The sequence below is a fragment of the Amblyraja radiata genome, chromosome 15 (assembly GCF_010909765.2).
Source record: "Amblyraja radiata isolate CabotCenter1 chromosome 15, sAmbRad1.1.pri, whole genome shotgun sequence".
Classification (NCBI taxonomy): Eukaryota; Metazoa; Chordata; class Chondrichthyes; order Rajiformes; family Rajidae; genus Amblyraja; species Amblyraja radiata.
The window spans coordinates 43847782-43868732 of record NC_045970.1 but is presented as its reverse complement, the minus strand read 5'-3'; the positions used below and the strand labels follow the sequence as shown (position 1 = coordinate 43868732).

At 42.3% G+C, this 20951-nt stretch overlaps 1 protein-coding gene across 2 annotated transcripts in view; it reads right to left on the bottom strand.

Annotated features, from left to right (window-relative positions):
- The window catches only part of rtkn2 (rhotekin 2), a 46801-nt gene that overhangs the window by 13983 nt on the left and 11867 nt on the right, over nt 1–20951 (bottom strand). For both annotated transcript variants that reach the window (XM_033034287.1, XM_033034288.1), the window contains 9 exons: nt 19517–19716; nt 18829–18887; nt 16773–16826; nt 16572–16689; nt 12084–12284; nt 10875–10969; nt 8765–8871; nt 1768–1899; nt 861–1026 (listed from right to left, as the gene is read on the bottom strand). In XM_033034287.1, coding sequence (XP_032890178.1) covers nt 861–1026; nt 1768–1899; nt 8765–8871; nt 10875–10969; nt 12084–12284; nt 16572–16689; nt 16773–16826; nt 18829–18887; nt 19517–19716 — 1132 coding nt within the window. The remainder of the gene's footprint in view (nt 1–860; nt 1027–1767; nt 1900–8764; nt 8872–10874; nt 10970–12083; nt 12285–16571; nt 16690–16772; nt 16827–18828; nt 18888–19516; nt 19717–20951) is intronic.

Here is a 20951-nt window from a genome sequence, read left to right as displayed (position 1 = left end):
AGGGACAATTTACATTTATACCAAGCCAATTAACCTGCAAACCTCTACCCTGATTCAGTCTGAAGAAGGGCCTCGAACCAAAACGTCAACCATTGCTTCTATCCAGAGATGCTGCCTGTCCTGCCGAGTTACTCCAGCATTTTGTGTCTATCTTCGGTTTAAACCAGCATCTGCAGTTCTGTCCTATAACCGGCAACCCTGTACGTCTTTGGAGTCTTGGAGGAATCTGAAGATCTCAGAGAAAACCCACGCAGGTCACGGGGAGAACGTATTTTCAAGGGTATTTTCAAGGCGGAGATTGATAGATTAGTAAGAGTGTCAGGAGAATGGGGTTGAGAGGGAAAGATAGATCATCCATGATTGAATGGCGGGAGTGGACATGATGGGCCAAATGGCCTAATTCTGCTCTTGGAACTTAAGATCCTTTGAGCTGCAAACATTCCTCTGGGTAAAATGGTTGCATCACCACAGTGACACTTATTCTCATCAAAATTGTATCTGAAGAAGGATCCCCATCTGAAACATCCCATGTCCATTCCCTCCACGGATTCCTCCAGCATTTTGTGTTTTGCTCAAAATTCCAACGTCTGCAGTTTCTTGTGTTCTCCTTAAACTTTACACCCCAAAAGTACAAAAAAAAGCCTATACCAGTCCTGGCACAGTGACGTTTCAGCCAGTTTTATAGGCTTAGGTCAAGAGTAAGGTCGACAGCCTTCTGAGTTGTGACTGGACCAGGTACACTGGCCCATTAAACATAGAAACATATACCGTGGGTATGCAAGCAAAGAATTTCACTGCGCCTTGTCACATAGAAACACAGACAATGTGACAATAGAGTATTCCATTGCATTCCAACTCACTCAAATCACAGAAGTGCTGCCAGAATGCCTCCATCCACAGTTGTAGATCGCCCTCAGAATCTGCAGCAAACACACGGCTGGTTGTCTCCCCGCTGTAGGGGTTGATAAGGGAAAAACTGCATGTTCTTTTCTTCAAATCTTTCTCCAGGGTCCGGATTCTGGTCTCCTGCACATTTCATCGACAATATGTTTATTGTGAATTAATTTTTGTTCCATGTTTTGCTACTCATTACCAATGAACATGTACATCGCATGTTAGCAACATTAACAAACTATTTCGCTCAATCACTCAATCTGTATCTATCCTGCTGCAGAGTCACAGTGCCCTCAACACAACATGCCCTTCCATACATTTTCACATCATTGGCAAGCTTGGCAACCTTTACATTGCGTTCCCTGGTTCAGGTCTTTCATATACATAGTGAATGTTAACTGTGAAAACTGCTGGGCTAGACTCAGTGGTTGTGACAGAAATCATTGTCTTTCAGATGGTGAAACCTCACTAGATCTCAGGCCATGCACTGCCAAACAGCAGAGATATTATAGCTGCAATTTCAACTTTGCCTCTTTCAAAGTTTGTTAACACTTTTGTGTTGGGCAAGACTTCAGCACTAAATTCTTAGTCACCACTAGAACCTCTTTAGATGCTTACAAGCAACTCAGGTTTGTTGGTTACATGCGTGACTATAAAAGTGTCAATTTAGTTTATTGCCACATGTACCGAGGTACAGTGAAAAGCTTTTGTTACCAGTCAGCAGAAAGACAATACATGATTACAATCGAGCCATCCACAGTGTACAGATACATGATAAGGAAATAACGTTGAGGTAAGGGAATAATTCCTCTGCTTTACACAAACTTAATTTTTTAAGAAGATTTCTCACAAATAAATGAGTGAATACCGCACCTTATCAATGGCGATGTTTAGTGCAGGATCCATTTGTGCCTCGATTTCTTCTGGAGAGTAATACGCTGTGAGGTAGCCTCGCTTCAGGACACAGTACAACCTTGTCCAGTTGGGGAGGCCGCCTACATTTTGCTGAAAGAAAATGGAAAAAATGCAGGCCTTAAACAGGTGCATTCAGAGCCAGGCCTCCACAGCAAGTAGTTCACAGGAATTAATGAGAAATTGTATTTGTTTTTGTTCTTGTGCACTGTAACCCTCCACTGTAGTCTAGGTTGGTAAGTTAGACCGGGCAATGGAGTGAGCGTTATTATAAGTCTGAAGAAGGGTGTCGACCCGAAACGTCACCCATTCCTTCTCTCCAGAGATGCCACTGTTACTCCAGCATTTGTGTCTATCTTTTGGGTGTTTAAATGCCTCCTTAATGCAGGTATAAGAGAGCTCTCAGCACCTAGTCTTTCCTCCAGTCTTTCCATCACTTTTGGAAACGTTTACTGCTGTTTATCAACATGAGGACCAAAGTTGTGCCAATGAAAGTCAAAGAAGCCATTATGAGACTTCTTCTTCTTGCGTGTGGCGTGCACAGCCTAAAGTTATAGGACAACTTGTCTATTTGATCTTATTTGATTATGCACACCAGGTTGAAACAGGGCGGATCTCGCAAAGGCTACAATTTCCCGCCCCATTGTGAGACTGAGAAACAAGAATAAAACTGATGTTAGTGACATCAGCCAAACCTTAGGCTTACCAAAATCAACTGTTTGGAACATCATTAAGAAGAAAGAGAGCACTGGTGAGCTTATTAATCGCAAAGGGACTGGCAGGCTTTCCTGTTGGAGATCTATAAGAAGCGGAGCATCAGCAGAGCCATCTCCATTATCAAGGACCCCTACCATCTATCACACCACATCTTCTCCATTCTGCCATCTGGGAAGAGGTACAGGAGCATCAGCTGCAAAACCAGCAGGATGCTCCACAGCTTCTTCCCACAGGCAATAAGACTGGTTAACGGACTGTGTCCCCTCCCCATATATCGTCCACCAACACATCCAACCTCGCCCATACTTTGACAGCTAGGCACCTGTCAAAGCAAAGCCACTGTCGGTCGGAATGTCTGTTTTTATTGTATTGTAAATTTTAGGCTTACTTTCTGTTTTTAGATATGGTAATTTAATTTTTTTTTAAAGCTCTATGTATTTATCCTGTTTTTATTAACTACACTGAATGAAAACTGATCGAGTAATGTTTTTTCGTTTCATCTGTGTATGCAAGTACTCCGTGAAAATGATATTAAATAAATACTGAATACTGAGCCCAAGGAAGACCTCCACAGCTGATGATTTATCTTCATTGATGATACAACTGCTGATGGTAATAGCATAATAAATTCTGAAGTGTAGACACATCCTATCTGCACAAGTTCAAACAAATGCCTCAAAACTCATTGGCCGGCAGTTCATTCTACAGCAAGACAGTGATCCCAAACACACTGCTATAGCAACAAAGGAGTTTTTCAAAGCTAAAAAATGGTCAATTCTTGAGTGGTCAAGTCAATCACCTGATCTGAATCCAATTGAGCATGCCTTTTATATGCTGAAGGGAAAACTGAGGGGAACTACCCCCCAAAACAAGCATAAGCTAAAGATGGCTGCAATACACACCTGGCAGAACATCACCATAGAAGACACCCAGCAACTGGTGATGTCCATGAATTGCAGACTTCAAGCAGTCATTGCATGCAAAGGATATGCAACAAAATACTAAACATGACTACTTTCATTTACATGACATTGCTGTGCCCCAAACATTATGGTGCCCTGAAATGGGGGTACTATGTATAAACACTGCTGTAATTTCTACATGGTGAAACCAAAATGTATAAAAATGGCCGTTATTAAAATCTGACAATGTGCACTTTAACCACATGTGATTTTTTTTCTATTACAAATCTCAAATTGTGGTCTACAGAGGCAACTAAATAAATGATGGGTCTTTGTCCCAAATATTATGGACGGCACTGTAGCGGGCTATTCATGGTGAAACAAGGTGAAAACAGCTGCAGTGAAAATGTTCAAGCCCTTGGCATCTTTATTCATAAGCTTTTATTCTTTGTGGGTTGGCGTTTTTGAAAAAAAGTCAAGTTTTTAATGGATGTAATGAAATGTGCAACTGCTATCTTGAAAGAGATTGTGTAAAATTGAACAAAAACTAACATTGCACTACTCCTGATCCGTACAAACTTTTCCTTGTGCCCTTGATAAGCTATTTACCATTAGCATTCCGTGCCAGTGCAAGTGAATATTGGAGACTGACACACAAAAGAGTAACTTGATACTCCTAGGTTGTTCAAATTTGCTATTTACACTGGTAAACGGGGGTAGGTGCAGGCCTGGCAAAATACATTAAAATCCATGTCAACTTGGTTAGTAAAGCAAATGATCAAAGGATGGAGACCTTTACTCAAAACATTTTTTAGTTACATCGATAAAACCATCCCAGAAGATTAATTAGTTCTGTGTCGACGTATTGGAGGAGCTCCCAGTCTTTTAAAGATCAGCACTGCAAAAGCAGTTTTTAAATAAACACTGGGATGGAAGCAGTTTTTACCTGCAGAGCAGTTGATCTGGTCCTGTTTTATTCCCTTAAGCATAACAAAATGCGAAACTGAAACAAGTTCACTGGCTCACAGATGCCTCAGTGGTTTCTCACTGCAGATTTAATGCTATTATGACAGCAACAGCAGCAATGCACCGGGGAAGTTAATACTGAAGACCGCATAAAACTAAGATTAGCATTTACATCAATAACAAGAATTGTTTGAGGGGCACAGTGGAGCAGCATGTAGCACTGTTTCCTCGCAGCACACAGACAGCCCTCGGGTTAAATCTTGAACTCCGATGCTGTCTGTGCAGAGTTTGCATGTTCTCCCTACAACTTCATGGGTTTCCTCCGAGTGCTTCAGTTTCCTTCCAAAGATGTGCCACATCACATGTCGACTGACGATTTGCAAATTGTCCCGTTTGCAGGTGGGTGACAGGAGGGGAAAGTGGGGAAAATAAGATCAACGAAAATGCTCAGGGGGACAGACTCGTTGGGCTGAAAGGCCTCCTTCTTTATTGGCAGGAAGCAGGAGAGTGTTTCATCTGAAAAGACCGTAGAAGATTTGCAATTTGCAGATTCAGTTTAGTTTAGTATAGTTTTAGTTTAGAGACAGCGCGTAAACAGGCCCTTCGGCCCACTGAGTCTGAGCCGACCAGCGATCCCCGTACACTGGCACTATCCTACACACTAAGGACTATTTACAATTTTTACCGGAGCCAAATTAACCTACAAACCTGCACGTCTTTGGAGTGCGGGAGGTAACCACGCGGTCACAGGGAGAAGGCACAAACTCCGTACAGACGGCATCTGCAGTCAGGATCGAACACGGGTCTCTGGCAGCAGCTCTACCGCTGCGTCGCCGTGCTGCCCTCAAATGGTCACATCCAGGATTAGCTGACCATTTTAAATACATTGAAAGATTTTAAGTCCTGCCCAGCTGTTGGTAGTTAGGATGTTTTGTTATGTTGACTGGAAATGTGCTTTGTGTAATAGGATGGAAACAGTATGCAATGCCCCTCAGTAATCACATCTAACCATCTGCACACAGAGCAGGTCATTTGTTGCCTTAACAGTCTGCATGTTCTGATGCTGGTTTGCTGAATGTGTAGATTTAAATCACTGATCTGTGAAACTGAGATGATAGCCTTTTATGTTTAATCGCTCTTTGGTCTATTTAAAGAGTAGAGGTTGCATCATCATTTTATCATTATCTGCACGAAGAGAACAACAAGACAAAACAGCCCCGCCACGAGTGATTTCCTCTAGAACCAATATGATGCAAAAACAAAACAAAATGGGTTTTTTAATTGACCCCCCCCTCTTTTATCACCTGCCGCTGTTGCTTCAAGACAAACAATTTCAAAGCGCAGACCCATAATGGAAGCCTGCAAAGAAGACCCTCTGGCAATGGCTGGTGGGTATATGGAACGAGCTGCATGAGGAGGTTCACAAGTTCAACGAGCAGAATTAGGCCATTCGGCCCATCAAGTCTACTCCGCCATTCAATCATGGCTGATCTATCTTTCCCACTCAACTCCATTCTCCTGCCTACTCCCCATAACCCCCCGACACCTTTACAAATCACGAATCTGTCAATCCCCACTTAAAAAACACATTTATTTATTTATTTATTTATTCTATTATTTATTTCGAACAGAATAAAAGAATAAAAAGCAAATGTGAAACGGCATACAAAAAACAAAACAAAAATATTTATAAAGCGTCATAAACAATATCTATAAACTAATGAAATCATATGTGTCCGAAAAGGAGCAGGAAAAAGCCAAAGCTTATTAATTCCCACCCCTTATTCAACTGCTTGTAATTATCTTATACAAATTTAGCAGCTATATGTACACCATATGTACACCAGCCACTATATGTACACCAAATTATTTACATTTGAACACTAATCAAATATTTACAAAGCCATACAAAAAAGAAAAAAAGAAAAAGAAAAGAAAAAACCCACATATACTATACAGTATCTTAGTCATATTTACAACCCATCACTCTATAATCACCCTTCCCAATACAATCAGTATAACAAATATCACAATCACCTATCCTTATCCAAATATCCTTTTAAACAAGTGTTTTTGTACATCTTTTTAAACTGAATTATGCTTGTGCTAAGTTTTATCTCCTGTTCCAGACCATTCCACAAATTCACACCACAGATTGCTATGTACATACTTTTAAGAGTTGTTCTGACATTGAGTTTTTTTTAATTATGTTCCCCTCTCAAATATCCATTGACTTGGCTTCCACAGCCACCTGTGGCAATGCATTCCAAAGATTCACCACCTTCTGACTAAAGGAATTCCTCCTCATCTCCATTCTAAAGGTACATCCTTTTATTCGGAGGCTATGGCCTCTGGTCTAAGACTCTCCCACTAGGTTGTTGAGACAGGTAATATAACAGCATTTAGAATACACCTGAACAAGTACATGGATAGGAAAGGTTTTGAGGGATTACTGGCCAAACAAAGACAAATGACACTAGCTTAGATGGGGCATCTTGGCCAGCATGGATGAGTTGGGCCAAAGGGTCTGTTTCCATGTTATATGACTATCTCTGGCCAGAAAATCAGCTGGGAAACTGGGATTCTACTGCTGAACAAGGTTCACTTGGGAATCAATGCACAGGTATCCATCCTACACACAATACCTGGTCATTACCACTGCTGATTATAATTGACTGCTTGCTTTCGTTCAGTTTAGAGATACAGTGTGGCAACAGGTTCTTTGGCCCACCAAGTCCATGCCGACCAACGATCACCTGTACATTCGTTCCTAGTTTTGCATCCCATAAACTAGGGGCAATTTACAGAAGCCAATCAATCAACAAACCTGCATGTCTTTGGAACGTGGGAGAAAATGGGAGCAGCCGGAGAAAATCCATGTGTTCACAGGGAGAATGTACAAACTCAGTAGACAGCAACCATAGTCAGGATCGAACCGAGGACTCTGGGCACTGTCCGCAAAGCTGCAACTCTACCGTTGCGCCACCAAAATTCTCTACATTACAACTGTGAGTACATTTCAGATTTATATCTTTGATCCCGAGTGCTTTAGGATGATCTGTGGCAGGGTGGTGGGGGAGGGAGGTAGGGGGAGCGTTACATAGAACAGTACAGCACAGGAACAGGCCCTTCGGGACGACAGATGGCACAATGGGCTAAGTGTTCGGCTGGCAACCGGAAGGTAGCCGGTTCGAATCCCGCTTTGAGTGCATACTGTCGTTGTGTCCTTGGGCAAGACACTTCACCCACCTTTGCCTGTGTGTGAATGTGTGTGAGTGATTGGTGGTGGTTGGAGGGGCCGTAGGCGCAGATTGGCAGCCACGCTTCCGTCAGTCTGCCCCAGGGCAGCTGTGGCTACAGAAGTAGCTTACCACCACCGAGTGTGACTGAGGAGTGAATGAATAATGCGATGTAAAGCGCCTTGAGTATTAGAAAGGCGCTATATAAATCCCATCCATTATTATTATTATTACAATGTTTGTGCCGAACATGGTGCCAAGACCAACTCTTACGTGCCTGCATATAATCCATACCCCTCCAATCCCTGCATATCCACGTGCCTGTCCAAAAGCCTCTTAAATAGCACTATTTTATTTGCTTCCACCACCAACCCGGCAGTGGCATTGTGTAATATCCCAATTATTCCTGTGTCCATGTGGATTTTCCCCATGTGCTCTGGTTACTTCCCATATTCCAATGACATAGGCTGGTAGAGTAATTGGCTTTTGAAAATTGTTCCCAGTGTGTACACGGGGAGTGGAATGTGTATGATTGGGCATGCTAAAGAATCATTGATAGATACAGAAGACAGACACAAAATGCTGGAGTAACTAAACGGGACAGGCAGCATCTCTGGAGAGAGGGAATTCCTTCTCTCCAGAGATTTTGCCGGTCCCGCTGAGTTACTCCAGCAATTTGGGTCTGTCTTCGGATTAAACCAGCATCTGCAGTTCCTTCATACACATTGAAAGATACAGCATGGAAGCAGGTCTTTCTGCTCATTAAGTCTATGCCAATCATCAATCACTCATTAACACTGGTTCTATGTTATCTCACTTTCTCATCCACTCCCTGCACACAAGGAGCAATTTTACATAGGCCAATTAACCTACAAACCTACACATTTTTGGGGTGTGGGAGGAAAACGGAGCACCAGGAGGAAATCCACGCGGTCACAGGGAGAACGTGCAAATTCTTGTGTGTGTGTGTGTGTACCTGTGTATATTTGCATGCGTGTATTGTGAAAATAGATAACACGGAAAGTTAGTGTGAGAATGGAATTGCTCTGTGAGCCTGCAAGAGGCTGAAATAACTCCCTCTTATGCTAATGGGCATATATATGGAGATACTCGTGAGAGTGGAATGAGCTTTACCTGTTGATTCAGGTATCCAGCCATCATATCCTTTGTCATGCACTCGGGCTGAGCAACTAATCGACTGCATACGTGCCCATACAAGGGTAGCCAGAAGGAAGCTTCTTCTAAACAGCAAAATATGGTAGGACAATTATACAGTGACTACACACTGAATGAACAACTTGAATATATTGGAGAAATAGTCATTGAATTGGTTACTCAAGGACAGACTGGAATAACTTGCTTAATGATTTAATAAACATAACCTCAAAGCTTATTTTACGTAACTAGCACATCTCCTGCAGCATTCTGTAAGGTATATTGGACGGCAATAAGAACACACACACACACAGTTAACGGCAAATTTCAGCAGGCAGTATTTCTCCTCGAGGAAGGCAGTTGTCTAGCAATTGTTTTTCATTGGATATATTTATGACATCTATAGCGATTTAGAATGAGTTGCATTGTCATTAATGCACCTTTTACCAGCCAGCATTTCACGGCAACACATGACCAGAAATTACAACTTAAAGGGTCCCAGTAAAGGGAAACATGGGGGTTTGTGAAAGCCATTTCCCTTTGGTACTTGCTCTTGACTTGAACTCTTTGCTTCTGGTTGCAGTTTAAATCTCTAGCATTGAAATGGCCTGCAGCATGGACTAGTCACTGCCTATTCAATTGTCCATCTCATTAGACCAGCTACATTCAGCCAGACAATATCCCAGTTCATTAACAATGGTGCTTCAGCGATTCTCACATTACACGGAAGTTCGACACAAAATGCTGGAGTAACTCAGCGGGACAGGCAGCATCGCTGGAGAGAGGGAATGGATGATGTTTCGGGTCGAGACCCTTCTTCAGACTCCCACTCACATTACATGGTCCCCGTCACCAATGTTCCTCTCCACATATTTAATAATCTTTACGTACCACATGAAAATAATCCCAATGGATGCTCAGAACAAAGAGGCTCATTATTGATTTTAACTTTGTCCACGACCCTAAAAATTGCATAAGTTAAACAGATCCTGATTTAACTACTTTACATTTTTTTTAGCTTTAAACAATTTCAGGCAGATTAAGTGATTGAATAACAATGAAACAAAAAAAACCTTTTAGATTATTAACCTCCTGATTAATTCTTGAATGTTATGAAACTAAAACCTGCCATCTGTTCAAAATGCACTTGTAAATAGTCTAGCACAGGGGAAAATAACATGATTGTGTTATTCATTCATTGCTTAATGATTTTGAACATGAAATGAGGATCATTTTATTAAATTAAATACAAAATTGCACAGTAATTTTGTGTGCAGGGACAGAGGTTTGAATATTGTAAATGCTGACAGGCCTAATTGATTGCCTGTCATCCATTAATGGTCTACTTCTTTATTCAGGCCTATCCTCTGTGAATACTGAAACAAATTCTAGTGAAAAACAGTTTGCTAATCCTTTAGGATTCTCCTGGTGTTGCTGTAAGCAACTTGGGAAAAATAAATGAAATAATCACAGTGCCAATGTAAATAATCTATGTTTTTTCCCCCATTTTCTTTGAATATTTTGAATTCATTCAAAAAATTGGAGAAGGGACTATTGAGCTGTTTGCCCGACAACAACATTAGCCATTGGGAAATAAGTGGCCTGTTCTGCCCATTTGGAATGGGGAGCTTTGTATTGTGACGAGTGTATTGTGGAATTTGCAACACATTTTCAAGCTCTATGGAACTAGCCCATGGTGCTCCATAAGTCTCCTCCAGGTACTCTACTCACATTTCTCTCATGTTTTCCTAACTTTCTCTCAAGTGATTCGACCACTATTTGGCAAATAGTTTGACATTCTATCCACTGTTTTAATTCAGCCTCAGACAATGAACATCTCACGTCACCAATGGAAGGAGCTTGTTGGGAAATCCACAGGAGATGGAACTCATATTTGACATTTATATTGGACATTTAAGATATTCCCAACTGCCTTACTTTGAGACAGATACTTGTGAAGGGCAGTCACTGAAGTAACGCAGTAAATGTGATGAAAACTCCCAGAATGCGTCCAACCTTAGGCTTAAATAATATCACATGGAGATATTGAGTGCAAAGAGCTTAGAATTATGGAGAGAGACCCACTCACCATTTCCAATGATAGCGAGGCTGTGAGTTCGGAAGCCAGTTTCGACATCATCAAGATTTAATGTGGTTTCTGCAAGCAAATGATATTTGGCACCTCTAGAGGGGAAGAGCGCAATGTTACTCAGCTGAAACATGGACAAAGCTTGGTGGACAAACAGTGGAGGCCAGCAATATAGGACAGGCATTTGATGGACTCTTGCCTGCTCCTGAACGTTGGTCTTTATCCCTCACCTGTAACAATTCCCATTCTGTCCTCCCAATAGTCACCCGAAATAATAATGATGAACCCACCTTACAGCTATATAATCGGCAATGGACCTAAATCAAAAACAATGAACTCACAATTCAAGTTCCAAGTTTCGAATATATTGTTACATGCACCAATTAAGGTACAGTGATATTTAAGTTACCATACAGCCATACTAAGTGAAAAGCAACTATACACACAGCCACATAAAATAAAATTTAACATAAATATCCACCACAGCGGAATCCACATTCCTCACTGTGATGGAAGGTAATAAAGTTCAATCATCTTCCTCCTTTGCATGAGTTTGGAAATCCTGTACTTTCTCTGCAGCTGGTACACTATATCCTGCACTCTATTATTTAATCACTTTGCACTGCCTGTGTGTGCTTATGGCACACGTGTATCGTATATGACTGGACAGCATGCAAACCAAAGTTGTTTTACAGCATCTCAGAACACATGGCAATAATGAACTAATAGCAATATTTAAAATAGGAAGTTAACTGTCCCTGTGATCAACATCTGGTGTCTGGTCCGACATGAGGTCAGGGAGGCAATAAATGGTCAGAAACATCAGCAAGCTGGTGCTCCAAGATTCCATAAAGATTCTGTATGCCTAAATTTGCAACAAGGTCTGGTCCAATACCTCTGTACAGACTATTTATTCATTAGCAGAGGCACTTTAAAGCATTGGAACCGTTTCAAAAGGTTTTACCCTAAATAAAAAAACAAATTCTAATCACCATATATGTGATTTTACCTGAAACTTTACAACCTGAAAAATTCTTCAATTACGTTTTAAATTCTGTGAAGATCACTTGTTCATTTCAACGTTCTTAGATTCACTTTCACTTAGATGCCACTTGTCATTGATTTAGTTACATTAAGTGCCATTAAAGCAGTGTACATCACAAGACAAAAATGCGCAGTTAAAGCTTAATGTGTTCGAGAAGGACTCACGCTGCTACTGGGTTGGTCAGCAGAAGGGAGCCATGGTCTCCACTCTCCAGTGCGGTCAAGAGCTTCTTTCGACTTGACCTGGTGAGAGAGCTACTGAGTTTTCTGGCTAATCTCTTCGGAGTGTTGGTAATGGAGGACACTTCGTCCATGCAGCAGCTGTACAGCTCCAACTTCAACTCAAAATTTGACTTCACATCATTGCTGCATAGAAACAGAGTTTACAAAAATAAGCAGGCGTTAGATGGGTGTTGGGAAAGGTACACCTGGAACTGCAAATTTCCAGGACTTGCAGGTTCAAATTTGTTGTTCTCGTGTATGGCAACACCCCATTGGAGACATGAAGGTCAGAATGGATGAAATCTGACAGCGTACTTCCTTAGCACGCACACATGCTCTTTTAGAAAGGAGGTGCGGAGGAACTTCTTTAGTCAGAGGGTAATTAATCTGTGGTAGTTAATCAGAGGGCTGTGGAGGCCAAGTCAGTGGATATTTTTAAGGCAGAGATGGACAAATTCTTGATTAGAACGGCTGTCATTGTTTCATGTCCGACTGCAGAATATCGACATATACATTAGAAGTACTTGGTCATTCTTCCAAGGATAGAATCAAACTTAAATGGAATGATGTACAAATAAACTGTTCATTCATCAATAGTGAATTGAGGAAAAAAGCTCCCTGGATATCACATAACAAAACAAATTAAATAATCGAATTGCAAGTACAAGTAAATATCATAAAGAAGGGGTAGTGATTAAGTGCTTAGTGTTATTGATTGAAGAGGTAAAAGAGTTTAGAGAACTAGTAGCTTCAGCAGCGAACCAAGGATGAATCGATCATTTTATCCCCCTAATGTTGGGGCAACTTACATTGTTTGTGTAAGTAAATGTAATGCCAAGAGCTGCATCCAGTCACAGGAGCTGTACATTAGATCATGGCTGATAGTTTTCTTAACCCTATTTGTCTCTCTGAGCTAACTTTTCTTTGCAAAATGAAGACAATAAAGAGGGGTTCTGCAGATTTTAAATTGACCCACATTCTCATTACTTTTGGGGTGAGAAGGATCCAGATTTCCATTATCAAAACTGATCACCAAACTCGGTAACCTGGGCATCGACCCCTCCCTCTGCAACTGGATACTGGACTTTCTAACCAACAGACCCCAGTCTGTTAGGTTAGACAAGCACACCTCTTCAACCCTCACCCTGAACACCGGCGTTCCACAGGGCTGTGTGCTGAGCCCCCTCCTCTACTCCCTCTTCACCTATGACTGCACACCTGTACATGGTACTAACACCATCATCAAGTATGCAGATGATACAACGGTGATTGGCCTCATCAGCAACAACGATGAGTCGGCCTACAGGGAGGAGGTCCAGCACTTAGCAGCATGGTGCGCTGACAACAACCTGGCCCTTAACTCCAAGAAGACCAAGGAGCTCATTGTAGACTTCAGGAAGTCCAGGGGCGGCACGCACACCCCCATCCACATTAACGGGACGGAGGTGGAACGTGTTTCTAGCTTCAGGTTCCTGGGAGTCAACATCTCCGATGACCTCTCTTGGACCCACAATACCTCAACTCTGATCAAGAAGGCTCACCAGCGTCTCTTCTTCCTGAGGAGACTGAAGAAGGTCCATCTGTCTCCTCAGATCCTGGTGAACTTCTACCGCTGCACCATCGAGAGCATCCTTACCAACTGCATCACAGTATGGTATGGCAACTGCTCTGTCTCCGACCGGAAGGCATTGCAGAGGGTGGTGAAAATTGCCCAACGCATCACCGGTTCCTCGCTCCCCTCCATTGAGTCTGTCCAAAGCAAGCGTTATCTGCGGAGGGCGCTCAGCATCGCCAAGGACTGCTCTCACCCCAACCATGGACTGTTTACCCTCCTACCATCCGGGAGGCGCTACAGGTCTCTCCGTTGCCGAACCAGCAGGTCCAGGAACAGCTTCTTCCCGGCGGCTGTCACTCTACTCAACAACGTACCTCGGTGACTGCCAATCACCCCCCCACCCCCCGGACACTTATTATCACTTATTATTATTTATTTAAATCATTTGCTATGTCGCTCTTCCAGGGAGATGCTAAATGCATTTCGTTGTCTCTGTACTGTACACTGACAATGACAATTAAAATTGAATCTGAATCTGATCTGAATGATGAATTGCTCTTTATCTCTGGTGATCCAGCTCAATTTTTTAAGGTTATGCTCCCTTGTCCTGCACTCTCACCACACTGGATTCCTTCTGCCTACGCTACAAAGTCAAATAACTCAAAGGCCTAATTTCTTGCTCCCAATGGCAGAAGTGTGTATGAGGCAGAATAAAGCATTCCCTTAGCTGTATTCCAGTCATAGTGAGCTATTCAATGCTGAGCAGGATGGGATGGGCTCAGAGAGTAATCACCGCTCAAGTTGGAGGAAACACAAATGGTACGGTGGTGCCTTCCAGCGCCAGAGACCCACGTTTGATCCTGAGTGCAGGTGCTGTCTATACGGAGTTTTGCGTTCTCCCTGTGACCTCGTTGGTTTTTTTCAGGGTGCTTCGGTTCCCTCCCATGCTCCAAAGATGTGCAGGTTTATAAGGTAATTGGCTTTGGTAAAGATTATAAATTGTCCCTAGTGTGTAGGATAGTGCTAGTATACGGGGATTGCTGGTTGGCGCGGTGGGCCTAAGGGCTTGTTTCCACGCTGTATCTCTAAACTAAAAAAAACAAAACAGACGCGATCTATGTAACTTGTCATCAGTTTATCACTAATATTGTGATGTATCTCTGCTGTACCCATTGCAAAACAAATAAACCCTCCCAATAACATTCCAGTTACCCACTCATATCTCTTTTTGAATTAATTTTTCAGGATGTGGTTGCTGCTGCAGACAGCAATTATTTCCCATTCGTAATTGTCCTTGAGTAGACACTGGTGAGTCACTGCTTTCTGCTGCAATACTTATGATGAACAGACGTTCGTTCACATTGCTATTGGGGAGGGAGTTCCAGATTTAGTTCCAGTAATTGATGACCGGTTTTATATTTCCAGGACAGGTTTGGTGTGCATTTTGGAATGGTCTCTGAAGGTGATGCTTCCGTGTGCTTGAAACATCCTTTGATCTCGACGGCACCCAAGTACTGCAGTCTATGGTTAAATGATACACACTGAAGCTACTATGCATCAATGGAAAGAATGTATGTTTAGGATGCTGCTGAGATACTTATCCAGACAAGTGATGGGTATTTCACTGCACCTGTGTCTTGTACACAGTGGAAAGGCTTTGGCATTTCAGGAAGTGAGCTGCTTGCCACATGAAACCCTGCCTCTGACAAGTTCTTATAGCCACAATATTTCTGTGGCTTGTGAAGTGGTATGTCTGGTCAATGATGGCCCCAAGGATGTGTATAATGGAACTACTCATTCTTCCCAAAAGAGGTAGCTCTTTCTTCCCAAAAACCCGTTCTGGCTTAATTCCTCCCTCCACCACCTCCAGTTTAAATTCCATTTGGAATATTTTGGAGGACCAAGAAACTGCAGATGCTGGTTTAAACCAAAGATAGACACAAAATGTTGGAGTAACTCAGCGGGACAGGTAGCATCTCTGGAGAGAAGGAATGGGTGACGTCTCGGGTTGAGACCTTCTTCCAAGGATGTTGGTGGTGGGGGATTCAGCAGAGGTAATGCCACTGAACATCAAGGGCAGGCGATGAGACACTTTTCGAAAAGGACGGTTGCCTGGTAGTTGGAAGGGAAAGAAATGCTTTATTGTCACATGTGACAAGGCACAGTGAAATTCTTTGCCTGCATACCCAAGGTATGCAAGTAGTTGTAACATACGGCGCTGACAAAGTTACAGTTGCACGTTGTGCACATGTTGCCTGCCACTTGTCAGCCCAAGTTGTCCATAGTTTCGCTCAACTTTTGGCACGTTTACATCACTTGTGCAAATGGAATCCAACATTACACAATCATCAGCAAACGCTCACACTTCTGGCCTTATGATGGAAGGAAAGGTATTGATGAAACAGCCTAAAATGGTTAGGCTTAGGACACGAATAACTTCACTTTTTTTTCTCCTTGTACAAAAAGACTTGGAGAAACTGGAATTAAAATACTCAAATCTCTTGTGCAACATGTTACACTCTGTCATTCTGGGTATGCATAAAATTCCCATGACAGTGTTTGTAGACAAGCAGTAGAGTTCCTCTCAGCGTCCTTTTATTCACCCTTCAAACAGGACCGAAAACAAATTATTTGGTCAATCCCTTCATTTCTACTTTGGGACTTTAGTCCAAAAAAGGACCATGAAAATAGTGATGATCCTTCAATAGTTCCCTATTAGGGAAATAGTCTTTTCAGTTATCCTGAAATCGTGAAAGGTGAGTTACTTCAAATCTTTCTTTCTTGAAAACATATAAAACAGATATTAAACCGCATTCTTCCCTGAATTCATTGATGGTTCAGAGAACAGCAAAGTAAAACCATTTCAAAGCACTCACAAAATTATCAAATCCTCAAAGCAGATGTCAGTGAGAGCCTTATCTACGATGACCATCTCTGTCTCAAAAATCTGGGATTCAACCTTCAGCAGGCAAAAGACGGCAAAGCGCTGGCTCCCTATAACCCAAGAAAGTGAGATTAGTGTCAGAAAATAGGCCAGGAAAAGATAGATGTCAAAAATGATACTTTTATTTACTTACTGCCTCGGTCGTTAAAGTGATCGGTGTCTTTCCACATTAATGGAATTCGGATATCTACAATGGCAAGAATATAACAATTAATAATTAGAATGCAATGGAACAATTTAAGAACTCTGTAGGCCAACTTCAAACAAATTTTACATCATCGAGGAATAAACTTGCCATAGTTTTCGTTTTAGGTGCAGAAACGGGCCCTTTGGCCTACCGTGTCTGCGCCGACCAACGATCCCTGCACACTAACATTATCCCACACATACACACAAGGGACAATTTATAATTTTACCAAGCCAATTCATCGACAAACCTGTGTAGGAAAGAACTGCAGATACTGGTTTAAATCAAAGGTAGACACAAAATGTTGGAGTAACTCAGTGGGATAGGCAGCATCTCTGGAGAGAAGGAATGGGTGACGTTTCGGGTCGAGACCCACAAACTTGTACGTTTTTGGAGTGTGGAAGAAAATCGGAGATCCTGAAGAAAACCCATGCAGCTCACGGGGAGAACATATAAACTCCATACAGACAGACAGCTGTCGTAGTCAGGATCGAACCTGGGTCTCTGGCACTGTAAGGCAGCAACTCTACCGCTGCGCCACCGTGCCGCTGCATGTTCTCAGAAGTTGGGGTACTGGTGCACAACCAGTAGCAGAAGAGTGCTTCTGCAGAACTGGAGGCTTCCAGTAATAGTTTCCACTATAAATCTGAACAATGGGCATCAATGGCACATCATGGGACAGAGCAACTTGATGAGATGCTACGGCCACCTGGAACGCATCCAACCAGTACTTGCAACACTGATCTGGGGTGGCTATGTCTGGAAGCAGGGATCAAAACATGGCGCAAGGATTGTACTGAGGGTTGTATACCTGTGTGACAATGTCAGCAGGTAGTCAGTGTTTGACAACATTACCAGGATATTTGGAAACAGAGGATAAAACAACATTTGTGCTGGAGCTAGACACAAAATGCTGGAGTAACTCAGCGGGAGAGGAAGCATATCTGGAAAGAAGGAATGGGTGACGTTTCAGGTGGAGACCCTTCTTCAGACGGGTCAGAAGATTGAAGAAGGGTCTCTAATCAAAACATTACCCATTCCTTCTATCCAGAGATGCTGCCTGTCCTGCTGAATTACTTCAGCATTTTGTGTCTATCTTCAATGCAAATCAACATCTGCAGTTCCTTCCTACACATTTGTGCTGGAGCATCAGATATGGAAATATCTAGATAATCAATTTGCACTTTTATACCATCTTTAACAGGCAAAACATCCTAAGTTAATTCAGAGGAGAGAGATTGGACAATCCACAGCATCAAATCAAAGAAGACAACATTGGGTCAGTTGACCAGAAACTTGATGAAAAAGGCACGTTTAAAAAGCGCTTTAAAAGAGAGAAACCAAGAGGTTTAGAGATGCAATTCTAGCGTTTGGGGCCCAGATGGCTGAATGCATTTCAGGGTGGGAAATGGTAGAATAAAAGGAATGAGAATGCACAGAGGCCTGGGTGGGATCAAGAAGGATATTCTGAAGATTTTAGGATTGCAGACTGGAGATTGGGAGAGGTGAGCCCATGCAGGTATTGGAGCACAAAGAAAAGATCATAAGGTCATAAGTGATAGAATAGAATTATGCCATTTGTCTACTCCGACATTCAATCATGGCTGATCTGCCTCTCCCTCTCCTAGTACACCTGTACTAATCAAGAATCTATCTATCTCTGCCTTAAATATCTCCACTGATTTTGCCTCAACAGCCAAGCATTTTAAATTTGAGGCACTGGGGGAGCCAAAAGAGGTCAGTGAACATGGAACCATTAGGTAAACAGGACTCTGTGCAGGTTAGGACACAGGGTTTTGAATCAACTTGTTTATCGGGGCAAGCGGGTGGTTAGCCAGGACAGCACGGAAACAATTGTCTCAGTGACATCAAAGGAGTGCGTGAGGACAGAGGCAGTGCATTTAAGGAGGCAGGGTCAGACATATAGAGAACAGGAATCAAGTGGCCTTTGCAACAGGAGAATTGAAATAAACCAAAAAGTAAACGGTATAAATAATAGCACCAGATATTGCAATTTTTCCAGAACACGGCATATGCTCCTTTGTCTCAGCCTTTGAAGACCTGCAGAAAACAGAAAGCAAATATGAATCACAAACTCAGGAAAGGTCGAGCTACTAACTGGAAAGGGCGAGCTCGTAACATAAAGCTCAAACAAGCAGCAGTGCTCCCGACTACACAGTAGATGCAGTTCTCATTGATTTTATGAGATTCACTATTCCCGACAAGTCACAATAGTGCTTTTACACAAAGCCATTTTCAATTCTTCAAGAATAAAGGGATATTTGTTACACTGGCATGAAACGATTCAGCCCTTGAGGCACATTTCTTTTTTAAAAAGTCTTCTAAAAGCAATAATCCTTTCTAAAATATCAAACGGATCACACTTGCCATAGTAATATTTCTTGGTTTTTAATGGCATATTTCAAACAGATATATAGTTTCAAATAGCACCTATTGTCTACAATATTTAGGATGGATGTGAAGTTGGAATAGTTCACACAGACACTATTCCAGCAAACATAAAACGTTAAATATCCAGAGTACTGCAACTTGATCATGTTTTAAGGCAGCAATCTAGCCTTATTTTGATATTATATGCAAGCTATAAACAAATCAAATGCACTGGGTACATTGAGGATAAAATAAAAAGGAAATCAATGTGAACCAAGTTGACCTCAGTTCCAACGTACCTCCTTGACACTTTGGCCAGGATCTGATCCTCTGAATGCTTCTGTAACTCGGCTCTGTAACGGATGAGGCGGGCATTGCATGTCAGCAGGCTTTTAGCAGCGTGCAGCACCTGATCCCGCTGAGTGGAAGCAGCAAGAAGTTTGCAGGCTCCTTCCTGCATCCGAGTTTCAAAGTCAATTTTTTCTTGGAGATCAGGAACCTACAAGGTGGTAACAAGAAACCGGTAGAATGCTTATGAAAAACCTGCATTTATTTAGCACCTTTCATAAACTCAGGACTCTCAAAGCATTTTACACAGTGGAGCGGCGGGAGAGCTGTTCCCTCACAGCGCTAGAAACACGGGTCCAATCGTGACCTCGGCTGCTGTCAGTGTGGAGTTTGCACGTTCTCCCTGTGACCATGTGGGTTTCCTCTGGGTGCTCTGGTATCCCCCTCATCCCAAACTCATGGGGGTTTGTAGGTTAATTTATCTCTGTCAAATTGCCCCTAATTTGTAGGGAGTGGGTGAGAAGGTGGGATAACACAGAACTAGTGTGAATAAGTGGCCGATGTTGGCACGAACTTGGTGGGCCAAAGGGCCTGCGTCCACGCTGTACTGCTAAACTAAACTTATTCTATACAGCATTTCAGTGGCTAAATTATACGCAGCGATGCCCCACAAACTGCAGGACAACAATGGAATAAATATTGTCCACACTATCAGAGGTAACTTCCCTCCTCTTCTTCGAAATAGTGCCATGGAATATTTTACATTTGTTTTCTGAGGCAGGCATTTTAACTTTTGGCCCAAAGTATCATGGAATCATTGAATCAGTTCAAAAGTCAGAACAATTTGTGTGAATTTTCCATTGGGAACAATAGCTCTACGGGTTAGCTTTGAATTTGGAACTTGAATCAGTAATAACTTAGGTTAAACACTCCATGGGATGCTTTGGGAGATTTATTCGTTTTTATTTTAAAGCCTCACCGACATTTTCACTGACTATAAGAACATCCTAGATTGTTCAAATGCCAAGTACAAAGAGAACAGTTTCCCTCCAGCACAGCAGGCTCATCCTTCCAGGAATACGAAAGTTAGTGTCAGAGAGTAAAACATCATGGAAACAGGCCCTTCGGGTCAAATTATCCCTGTTCACCAACTTGCCGATTTAAGCGAATCCCATTTGCTGCATCAGGCCCATACACTCTAAATCTTTTCTATCCATGTCTCTGTCTTTTAACTGTTGTTATTACACCTGCCTCGGCCTCTTTCTCTGGCAGCTTGTTCCGTATACACCCCACCTTCTGTGCCTCCTTTTAAATCTTTCCCCTCTCACCTTAAACCTATAACCTTTGGCTTCCGATTCCCTTTCCCAGAGACATCCCGTGACACTGTGCATTCACCTCATGATATTCCCATGCTCCTTGTGATTTTATACACTTCTAACTGTTCCC